The 12,374-nt window shown below is 40.0% G+C and overlaps 1 protein-coding gene across 2 annotated transcripts; it reads right to left on the bottom strand.

The window, feature by feature from the left end:
- Positions 1-6,017: 6,017 nt before the first annotated feature.
- On the bottom strand, positions 6,018-11,935 carry yy1b (YY1 transcription factor b). 2 transcript variants are annotated; one of them, XM_034150512.1, is made up of 5 exons: positions 11,180-11,935; positions 9,760-9,922; positions 8,895-8,955; positions 8,297-8,455; positions 6,018-7,129 (listed from the first exon to the last, which is right to left on the bottom strand). In XM_034150512.1, exons 1-5 carry the CDS (start codon positions 11,778-11,780, stop codon positions 6,947-6,949), a joined length of 1,167 nt encoding a protein of 388 aa, XP_034006403.1. In that variant the 5' UTR covers positions 11,781-11,935; the 3' UTR covers positions 6,018-6,946. The 2 variants fall into 2 exon arrangements, with proteins under 2 accessions (XP_034006403.1, XP_034006404.1); XM_034150513.1 differs by having other exon boundaries at positions 9,760-9,910.
- Between the last annotated feature and the right edge of the window lie 439 nt (positions 11,936-12,374).

Here is a 12,374-nt window from a genome sequence, read left to right as displayed (position 1 = left end):
AGTCCACCCTTAATTCCTCAGATGCACTTTGTCATAACTATCAGCATCCTATCAGGTTGCAGAAATAAACAATGAACAATGAATGAATGCTGTTACTGAGCGCCAGTTGGAAAACATTATACCATAAATTGATAGCGTACAAGAACTAGGCGGTGGTGAATAAAAAAAATATTGCAGTATGCAAAACGCCAGGCCGAAATTGCAGAAGAGGCATTACGACTTGTTAAGGACACTTAGCTCTGAATTAAGAACTTGGGCCTTGGCTGTCTTCAATTGGGACATGACTGTTTTGACTTGGCACTTGTCAGTATTGACTTCCTTCTTTTCAGACTTGACTTAGGACTCGTAGTTGGACTCTCTAGGCTTGACTTAGGAATTGACTTGGGATAATTATTTGGATGCCAGACATGACTATCGACTTGCCACTTGGGACTTGTCAAGCTTGACTTCCAATTTGACAGACTTGACTTGAGACTTGACTTGGAATGGAATTGATCAGACTTCAGTGCAAAGCCTTACTTGTGATTTCCAAAACAATGACTTGGTATTGGCCCCAAATCTGCATGTTCCGGCATGCGTGCCTTGCCCACTGCTGAATCATTTATACACACACAGAAATCTGCATGGCTCCAGGGCCTGCATAACCCGCTCACAGTCGGATTATGAATCGCCTGTGTTTCTGTGTGCTAATCTTATGTATTGCTCACAGTGATCTCATATAAGTGTGCTTGTTAAGTTGAGATATCAAACCGTGGTGTCACATTTAACTTGAATTTCACGCTAATTGGCCAAATAAAGCGTACATGCAAACACACATGGGAATGTAGACAGAAATAACAGAGCTACAGCCCCATAGCTATTGTTTGATCAGTTGTGTCATCCACTGCAGCTAAAGGGACACAGCAGCGCGGTTAACATTGAGAATGTCATGAGGCTCTTCATAAACAAGGCTTTAAAGGTCTTCTGATCTGACTGTGACCACATGTTTGCGGTGTACAACCTGCAGGCCGATCACATCTCCGTGCAGCCTGGCTGTCAGTGATTTGAAATGTAGATGCAACGGCTACGCTCTTTTGAAGAGAGATCACCTTTAGTGACCGCGTGGAGGGAAGCGGCGACGTGATGAGGATTCTGAAATGAGGCATTAATCAAATAAAGGTCGATTTGTGATTGACGTGTGGGGGCTGATGGGTGAAAGACCAAGGCATGGGGGGAGAGAGAGAGAGACTACAGTGAGAGGAAGAGGAGAGTACAACACTCACACAGTGGTGGACAAACCTGGCAACCCACAAAGTGAGTCAGTCTGTCACAAACACGAGGTAGAGTGAGCAGCACGTTATGCTACACTGAATAAATACAGAATAAGCAAGCTCTCTACAAGAATAAAACTCAGCTAGCAAGAACTGAACACGCTCTCAGACTTCAAAGCCCTCTCATTATAATTATGCTATGTTGCAGGGCTGCAGCTAATCATTGTTATCATTAGCGATGTTGAGAACAGGAAGTACGCAAAGCCTTAACCATATGACGCCAAGTGAATCATATTTGCTACATTGAAATATGAATTATAAAGAGTGGAAATTGAAGGACATTTTCTCTTCCACCCATGCAATTTCAAATAATACACGCCCAAAATACTAAAAACATGCACCTATTGTGTTAAATGTACTTTTACTTAAAATGGTAATGCAGTTGTAGAAAAAGTGGTTTAAATCATATTTAAACTATCAAATAGCTACAGTATTAAACACCCCATAACATTTAATTTGTAAAAAAGGTTGTAAAACGATTCCTGTTTTGGTCAATAAGTTGACATAAATGACTCACGTATACAAAAAAAAAAAAAAAAATCATAAGTAAATGATTACCAAAACTATTTTTGTATTTTGTAAAACGGTGCAATCAACTCTTCAACTTCCAAAAATTTAAATGTTCTGGCTATTATTTGATGTGTCAGGTTTCACAGGGTTTTAACCGACGTAAAAGTAGAAATGCAACACGGTTAACAATTTAAAGTCTTGCATTCAAAGGTATACCAATGTCAAAATACAAATACGACTTAAGCAGAAAAATGTATTTGGAAAGATGAAAATACGCTTTTCTTTTTTGAGAATTACTAAATTATTTGATATATATTTTCCTTTTTTTATTCCAATGAAACTATATGCTATAAAAAGCCAGAACTAGACAGTGTCTAGTGTAAGTACTGGTTTAATCGTTGGTAACATATTGTATTGTATGAGTCTTTTATGTGTATTTTTTATGTAAATTCATTCATTAATTGAATTGATCCACATTGAACAGATGAATGTAGTGGAGTAAAAGTATTTCTTATTTTGAATGAACTTGTTACCACTAAAGTCTGTTATCAATTCAGTCCTTCAGGGGCTAGACAATATTGAAAATATTTTGAATAATACAAAACTGAGAAAAGCAGAAAATCCTCACATTAGAGAACAAGCATTCTTAAACAATAAATGACCTAGATAATGAATCCATGAATGCTTACATTGTGATGCACACAGTATATTGTAGGCCATGTGATGTGTGAGCAATTGGTTGCATTTCTTACATTATGAACGATCAAACTGTCATTGTGAACCTTGAAGAACCTATTTTGGCAACAGCGTAGTTAATTATGAAGTAAATTTGAGTTTGACAGACAGAAAGAGGATGAGAGAGGAGACGGTGTACACAGATAGAGAGGGAGAGAGAGAGTGAAACTGAAGGCAGAGGAGCGAGAGAAAGGCAGTCTATATTTAGGCAGAGAAAGAGAGCTGATAAGAGGAGCAGAGGTGAGATGCAGAAAGATGAATTACAGCCTGCACTGTCCTTTGGTGTGACACAAATACAAAATAAAAAACCCAACTGCCTTGACATTCAAAGTCAGCCTTCAGATGAGTAGCGAGGGTTGTGTGCACTTCTGGAAAATGTGCCGCCGACAGGGTGGAGCTGTACGTGTGCAGCGGTAGCCCTGGTATTCAGGGGGTATCTCAGCACATACTCTCACTCTCTCCTCTGTTACCTTGGCAACATATTTTCTGCATGGAAATAGCATCTCATGCCGTGCCCGCCGCGCAAAAAAAAGAGAGAAGGCACTTCAATAGATTTAAACATGTGTAGAAGAGATTTAAGTTACAGACTACAGATTGGATGGAATTGAGTTATACTGTTCTGCATGCCTTAGCATCAAATTGGCTGTGGGACGGAGGATAGTAACTGACAGGCTCTCACTACATGAAGCCAAGGAAGACATATCTTTAAAGTCCAATTATGTATTTGCAGAATAGAGTTCACTCCGTTTTAAGAAGGTTACACATGATTAATATGAGCTTATACCATTTGATGTTTACACTGGGGGTTGTGTGCCTCAGAATGTATTTTCATCAAATATGAATATAAAATTCAGCTCTTAACAAGCAGAGCCCACCCGGGGAAGGTCCCTGCAGATATGTTATTAAAGCGGCCCTATACAGCTTGTCCCTTATGTGTAGATGTATGTGCATGGAAATGGTCTGTAAAGGCTCAAATCCCTGTGTTCCTTCCAGAGTGAGTTTCTCTCCCACATAACCCCCCCCCCCCCCCCCCTTTTTGAACATTAAAGCATGGAGACAGGTCACATTAGAGGCACAAAATACAATTATGAACCTGAAATTGAACCAAATATGTCCTCTTTAAGGCTTCCAGAGAATTATTATATAATAAATAATAAACAACTATTACTTGATCTGAAAGGCTTTTTTGGTTCAGTCTCCACTCACAGGTGGAGTGCAGCTGTGAGAAGTGTGAGTATCTCACCACTGCTTTGCTTCACTGTGATAAACCTTTGTTTGCTCCCCTGCCAGTGCAACACCGAGAAACTAATGAAAGAAAATCCAGATTGTAGGTGAGATCTCACACCGCTGCAAATATATACTCAGTTTAAGCGAGAGTAGAGAAAAAGAGTAAGAGATAAAGAGAATAACATCCAGGTAAACACGCAGTACAGAATGAAAAATAGGAGAAAATAAAAAAGAAGTGCCTCGACTCCTGGGAGAGAGAAGCCATAATGAAATAAGCATCTGAAAGAGAGCAGGTGTTGGAGGCTTGACAGACTTCAGCTGCATAACAAGTAGTGCATTTACTCTCCCCTGCCTTTGTCAATCAAACAACCAATCCTGTGAATAAATGCTCCCTTAGAAAAAAAGAAAAAGGGACCCCCAAGTGGAATCATGCCTGAATCAGCCTTTACATATACTCTCTCACACACAGCGTTAGGCTCAGGTAGAGGAAGAGTGGTTCTGAATTTAAAGCAGCTCTATAAAAGCCAATACTACATCAAAAATGCACTGGAGATAAATCGACGTTTCCCCTCACCAGAAAAACAAAACATCTCGATTCCTCCTGGATAAGTTATGTGACAGAAAGCGAGTGTGATTCTTTAAAAAAAAAGACTCTTCAAACTCCCCCCCACACACACAGAGGTTGGTGGTTGTGGGTTCAGCACCATGGAGAGCACTGACACCGGGGTACCAGGAACTACAGATCAGTGCCAGGAGGGGGCAGCAAGAGCTGGTCTGGAGTCAGCAGCGGGATGACCAGGATCAGGCCGAAGAGCAAGGATTTTAGCAGGACAGCTGAGGTCGACAGTTGTGCTAATCCTGCTGCCTGAGCAGAAAAGGGAATGGATTTATGTGTAAACTCAAAAACTGCAAGTAGAGAGTGCGGAGGGAGGAAGGACACTCCGTTGAGATGATGCAGCTTTTAGAAAGCCTGTTATCCTGATCAAATATGAATGAAGAGGGTCAGATTTATTTATGTTTTTATTTCTCAAGAAAATACACTTTGGGAGGCCTGCGGTGTGTTTACTAACCACAGGAGTATGAAGCTGCATTTTGTGAAGGTGAAGTCGTACTTAAAAATGTCAAATATTTACTGATTTCAGAATATTAAATGGACATAAATCGCATTTAAAAGAAGTTTCCTTGGAATCTAGGAAACTGTTATGGACAATTTACCTTCAATCATTTGGATTCTTTGTCCGTCTCTATTTAATGTATTTGGTACACAAACAGTTAACAGGCCGTTGAAACTTGACATTTTATTACGGCTGCCTGTAATATTACTTTTAAGAGAACACATTATGTGGGTTGTTTTGAACGTGCAGTGTTTTTTTAATCAGGAGTAGAAATATTGCTTTAACACGTACGTTTTTGAAATCCAGGGGTTTGGACATTTCAATGAATGTGTCATTAATGTGAATCAGTGCCACGTGTGTAACGACTCAGAAGGGATGACTTTAAATGAGAAAAGGATACATATTTGACAGCAATACAGAATGCAGGAGTCTAATGGAATTTTGAATTGTCACATGATGAGTTTTTATGCACCAATTACCACTATAAATTGGTGCATAAAAACTCATCCGAGTGCAGGAAATGAAGTGTTAGACACTCAGCGTTTCCTTGGGGAATACAAACGATGCGAATCGGTGTTGAAAAAGGATCCGACAGCATTTCAGTTTGGCTGGTTACCAAACGTTCCTTTCCCAAGCAGGTTTGGATTTTTTTTAATACGTGTACATGAAATGTTTCCTTAAGGAACGAACACGCATTCAAAACATTAGTGTGCTTAGGAAAAAATTAGCTCTAATAGTATTAGAGGTAAAACTAACGATAACTCTAATTTGTTTAATCTGACAAATGGTATATTAATATATTGAAGGCCTTCTTTACCCAAATCTCATTTCCCAAAGCACATGGGGGGTCCAACATTTTCTTATTTCCTTGACCATCAGTCTAAAGCAAAAACAAATTCAGTTATGATCGTACATGACAAAGAAAGGCACCTCGGTACCAATTGCTCTGAAAAACAAATCCCTCATATTGTGATAATGTGGGAAAGAACTTGTATGATCATTTTAGATGTAGTGGTTGATATTATAAAGCAGGCTGAAAAATATGTTTGGTTAGCATCAATATAGATGGCATTTTTAAAGACAAATAACAACATCAATCATAACAAACACTTAAGAGTGTGTGTCTTTTTCAACAGGGTTGGAATGAGCCATTTTATTGTGGGCAGTTGAGATACATGGGTGTAAATATATGAACAAAGGAAGTTAATGCTTGACATCTGTACATTACATTCTAACAAAGAAAGTGATGGTCAGTCCATTCAATGCACGCTCCAGATCCTTTAACTGAGACACGCTGTGAGTAAAGCTTATGCTACTCATTCATCTGTGTAAAGACAGTTTATAGAAAATATAATGCAACTCATGACTAAAAGTTTAATTGGTTAACACTTTAAATCACACCTCTATCTATGTCTACGTAATTTCAATACAGCCATACAATACAAGTATACACGGTTATTTTGTGGTTAGAGAAAAATACAACCAAAGAGGGTATGGAAATGCAAACATACAGCTGTTTTTAAACTTCTCATACATGTGAAACGGGTCAAAAGAGGCCTGGGGCCTTTTACCTATCATAGGTACGATCTCATAATGCAAGAGGGAAAAGAAATTATCACAATTTTACTTAACATAGCCTGAGACAAGTGTACAATATGCACACTTGGGGAAAATAAAAGCTATGTGAGAAAATAAAAATACGAATAGACTGCTGCTTCTCTTCTTGCTCTGGTAAAAATAAGTCTCTGATGTTTGTCCACGAGTTCCATCTTCTGGCAGCTAAGTGCCACTGGAGCAACGGAGGGACTGTGTTGGCCGGGGCTTTGGGGAATAGTCTCTGTGTTCCTCATCCAAATATGACAGCAGAAGAAAAGGGGACGCAGGAAAACTAGCTGAATTGCAGTGTTCTTAAGTCTCTTAATCTCAGATTTTTTCCCATATAAATCAATAAGTCTCAAGCTTTTCATTCCGTCCTACAAAGAGGTTTCAGGTGTTCCGCGAGGACGCTCTTTTTTTCATCTTTGAGGCTGAACGCTGGTAAGTGGGCTCTCATTGGTTATTTTTGGCTTTGGCGTGTGTGAGAATGTGAGACTTTAAGTTGGTTGACTGCGCAAACTTCTTATTGCAGCCGTCGAAAGGGCAGACGTATGGTCGGTCTCCAGTGTGGATCCGCACGTGTGTGCGCAGGTTGAAGTCCAGAGAAAACCTTTTCCCGCAGCCTTCGAAGGTGCACTAAGAGAAACGAGAGGAGCAGGGGGGTCAGTCGCATGCTGATATTACAGTAAATCCAATGTCTGGGGACATTTTACTCTGCGCCTTTGATTTCTCTACATGTTAAAGCAGTTTGCATTAAGAGTTTAGTGTTGGAAATGCATTTTAAGAGTTTCGACGGGGCGAATTTGTAACCTTTCTCAAACCAAAGTCAAAAAGGTAAGGAATGTATAAACAGTGTGTCTATCTGCTTTAATGTAATCTGCCAATGTTAACTAGAGCTTGTTAAGAGCATGTAGCACCAGCTAAATTACTAAGAATGACTTAAAATTACTACTTTACAATTGTGTTTAAAGGTTATGTCAAAATTGAACACGTGTCATTTAGTATTTCCCTACTGTGAGGTCTTTAATGCTATCAGACTAAAAGCTAGCAGCTCTGTTTCAGCTCTTTGCTGGATTTGAGGAAGTTCCAGCTGCAGCAAACAATGTTACTCGCACTCGATATGTTTGCCAAACACATAGGTTAGTGTTCATCCTAAGAGCCTTTTCTCTTGAAACAACCAAAGTCAAAGCAAAACTGTTTGGTGATAATTAAAGTATGCTGACTTTTTGTCAGCTTTCGTCTCAGTGCAACGACAATATTGAGAATGTAACCATCAAATAACATATAGGTTGTGACCCAGATGGAACCATAAAAATGAAGCTAACATTAGCTTGACAGTACAGCTTAAGCTCCTTTAAACTCTGCTCGCTAAAAGATCACCTCTTCGTGAAATTGAGAAACTATTGTTACAAAAATGACTGAGAAGAATACTGATGTTATTCAGCTAAGACAACAATTTTTACCGCATATGCACAAGAAAATAAAGATTGACAAGTGTAAAAAAAAATCTCAATTGACATTTCATAGAAATATGTCAGCAATTAAAGAAGGTTCTTTCAAATCTGGAGTATAGTCTCCAAGTTAAAAGTCATGCAAAGACTCAAAATGACAATGGATTGGGTGACGACGAAAAGTATTACTGGCATTCAGTGCATGGTGGGAATTGACTTATGAGCAATCAATTGGTTATTATTCCATTCTACTTAGCTTGACTTTGACTTAAAAATGTGATGGGCTCCTCTATTTAAAATTTGAAAAACTTGAGAATGTATCTATGAGGGGTTTGTGTATTTAGACGCTCACCTGGAAGGGTTTCTCCCCCGTGTGAACAAGTTGGTGACGTTTGAGTTTGGAGCTCTCGACGAAGGCCTTGCCGCACTCTGCGCAGACGTGCACGCGTGGCCCGTGGGTGTGGAGATGTTTCCTCATGGCCGAGTTATCCCTGAACATCTTTGTGCAGCCCTGCAGAGAAAAGAGAGTGCAAAAAGTACAGACAAGGAAATTATTTAAGGTTCTTTATAGCACATGTAAACTCTTTTAGTTTCTTTTCAAAAATCAAATGTCCGCAGCTTTTTGTGTAGGTTAAAATCCTGAAAAGAAGTGGAGCTGCATCTATTCTCCCCTGATCCTGTAATGTATTGTTAACAGCTTCCGACTGCTCATACAGGAAATAAACCTTCGCATTAGCTAAACATGTAGAGTCCAGATAAGGCTTGATTGTTCTTGTAAGTACATGGAAATCAATACACCGAGTGCTTTCTTTACTCTTAAATAACCTTTACAGAAATGTTCAATTACCGAGAAAACAACAGTGCAAGACTATTAAACATTTCAGGAACTGTAAACTCTATTTTAGCAAACAGTGACAGGGTTTATCTGGGGACGACGGCGTGAGGCTTACTTTGTGAGGGCAAGCTATCGTCCGAGGAGCGTCGTCCTCTTTGACTTTCCTGGGTTTCATCCTGATTAAGGAAAAAAAGGACATGGTTAGGGGTTTTAAACAAACAGACACATTTCGCAAAGCCATGCCTGTTCCACATGTTATCTGACAGTCCACTTACAATGTTAATTTGTTTTAGTTAATCAATAACCAGAATCAGTAAGGGGATGGAAACATCCTGATATGACATTTCACCTCCAGGTGGAACATGTTGACAGAAAAGTGAAGCACTATCGGAACTATTATGTGACAGTCTGTAGAATACTTCCTTTTAATCTACTTCAGTACACCTTCCTTAATATACACAGAGCGTGTTTTTTTGTGTGCATATCATTGTTTGTTTTTTTAAAGTATTTGATTGTTTATATATATTTATATTTATTATTACTTGTAAAGCGACCTTGGGTCTCTTGAAAGGCGCTATATAAATCGAAGCTATTATTATTATTGTTTTCTGAACATTTATTTTAGCATTATTTAGGATTGTACATTTCCTTTGATTATCTTTGTAATATTAAATCTATTGCACACTTGTCTATGCATCACAGCCCAAAAGTAATGCAACCTGCAACAAAATACAGTTTGAACATGTGTCAAAAATGTCTAAATCTGTCTAAAAGATACAAAATTGGTTAGAAGAACCAAGAATGAACAACAGACTAAGAATAAAGTGAATATTTGATGAATGTGTTGAGGGTTAGAACCATGTTTATCTCACTCTTCCTTTCACTGTGATATTATTTGTGTGCATATGAACCGCAGTTTCCATAATTGGAGTTTTCTCAGTTAACAAGTGTGTGGGAACAAGGTGCTCTGCCACACTCACCTGGCGAACTCTGCCAGCTGTTTGGGGTCTGAGAGGTCGATCCCCGGGATACCACCAGGGGGCAGCTTCTTCCCCGTCATGTACTCCGAGTAGTCTGGAGGGGAGTTCTCCCCCACTATCTGCTCCTCCACCACCGACTCATGGTCAATGTCTTTAGTGTCATCTAGGAAAACATTACAGAGACTGAACCGATAACGCATTGCTGTTTCCCTAGCAACAAGCCTGAAGGATGGAAAACACATCTGCTGGTCCTGAACTCATACCAGGAAAATATCACCATGTTACATAATTACATTTCATATATGAAAATGACATGTTTCCATATATCATTTACCATACTGCTCACCAGTCTGCAGGTTTGTACTCACTGAATTTCTGTATTGCTTTAATTATAATGTAAACATGTTGACCATGTGACAAAACTAAATGACCAACTTGAAGGGTAAACATAAAAATGTATAAATACTCTTACCAATCAAATAAAAATGCCACTACATTTTACATTTAAGGAAAGGAAAATAACCAAAAGGTCAATATGAATTCTGGCTTGGATATGTGTTCTATTATATACACAACCGTCATGTATAATAACAAAACATATCTTTAATAATGTTAAATAAATGTGTAGGTAAATTATTTTATCCTACTTTAACAACCAGTAGAGTGCACTAAATAACTCTATACAGCTGCTGAGTTCTCTCAAAACTAAATAGGCAAACTTAATATCAGTGATCAAATGTAAAAATGTATTTCCACTTAACTGTAAAATAAAATGCATCGTAAATATCTGGACTATTAATAGTATTAGTCAGAGCCGTTGGTGGGCAAACACCTGAGCAGGGTTGTATTGCACGCAGTACCATAGCTCTGCACAGAGGCAGTAGTTAGCCCCATGCAAATGCTAAGCTGTCTGGTGAGCTACCACCAACAGCAACCCGAGCTAACAGCTAAACGACTTACTGCCTGAACAGTACCTGGCTCACAATTTCACGCACATTACACTTTTGCCCTTTTTACATAATCCCCAGGAGCTTCTGCAGCTGCATTAGAGTAGCACGTGTCCCAGTTTTGGCGGTCTACAGAGATCCTAAAAACGCAGCTGTCTCCATCTCCCCCTAGCACCGCCGCCATCTCTGCCTGGCCGCGACTATCGCCATTTTTTGGGGCCGCCGCCATACTTACTAGTCTAGGGGAATATGGCGGCGCCCAGCAACACTTAAAACATGGCCTCCCTTCAAAACAAAAACATTTCAATATGACATAGCAGTGTTTTGCATCGAAAACTTGCATTATTTGTCGCTTTTTACGCTGGTGCGACGTACCACTCCAGGAATTAGTCTGGTGCAGCAGGACAACGCCCTGGCAATGAGGCCTCATGCAAAGCTAACAACAGTGACAGACACGGCTAACGTTTACTTACCCGAAGCCCACATTGTAACAGAGAACTCCCCCTCTAGTGTCTTTATTTGCACCTGCTTCTGTTCCCATTTTCTTCCACCAGACTCCGATCCGCTTAAATAGCTCTTTTTGCCCGCTTTCTTGCCCCCATTGCCGCCTCCCCGTTTCATCCGACCCACTGAGCTTTTCCCGGCTACAGTCACCAGAGTCTGTTCGATGTACTCGTCCTCCACCCCGGGAGCAGGTACCGGGATGAGGATCTGGTCCTCGAACCCGCTCCCGCCGTCCGTGTGCATGTCCGAGTCATCCCCACCGACCACCTCCTCCCGGGTCTGGACCAGGATCACCTCCTGATGGTGGTGATGGTGATGGTGGTGGTGGTGGATCGAGTTGTGGTCGTCCGAAACTAGCGGCTGGAGCGCGATCATGGGCTGCCCATCGTCGTCGTCGTCGTCTTCTTCGTCTTCTTCGTCTTCATCATCCTCGTCGTCCTCCCCGCCGACCACCGTGGTCTCGATAGTCTCCACCGGTATCGTTTCCACCTCTATCTCGTGGAGCTCCACGATCTCGGCCGGCATCTCCGAGCCGTCTGTCTCAATGTACAGAGTATCTCCGGATGCCATGTTGTAGTCCGCCAGCTTGCCTCTTTCATTCACGCCGTGTTGTGCTCCTTTTTTTGACCTCCTAAAAACACTCACACACCCCCTTGCTCTGCTCCTGCCTTGCTCTGTTCTCCCTCTTCTTCGATAACAACTCTCTCCACTCCGTCCCACGCCACTTCTCGTTACCACTATGCTCTCCAATTCGAAACCTCGCGAGGTTTAGGGAAACCCAGCGATAACTTGATGACAGTGCTGCCAAACTTTGTTTACAGGTTTCCTCATATTTGACCTTTATATATACAGTCTATGTATACTATTTGACACAAAAATACTTATATACATATCTTTCTGGATAAATATGAATTAAAATGTAAATTACTTATTAATAATTATATTTTAATATAATGGAGTGGACATAATTTGTGGTATTTAAAAAAAATAAAGATATAACTAATAAACTACACGTCTGTTCAATTCCTAATTGTTTTTATAAAATACCCCAAAAAGTTCATCCCAAGTGGCAATATCATTCAAATTATATATTAAAAATTGCTCATTCAACTTGAATGTGATTCAATTGGAAAGGAAGCTTTACACAAATCAATATGTTCATTA

Source organism: Trematomus bernacchii, unplaced genomic scaffold (genome assembly GCF_902827165.1).
Source record: "Trematomus bernacchii unplaced genomic scaffold, fTreBer1.1, whole genome shotgun sequence".
NCBI lineage: Eukaryota > Metazoa > Chordata > Actinopteri > Perciformes > Nototheniidae > Trematomus > Trematomus bernacchii.
This window is presented reverse-complemented; position numbering and strand designations above follow the sequence as displayed.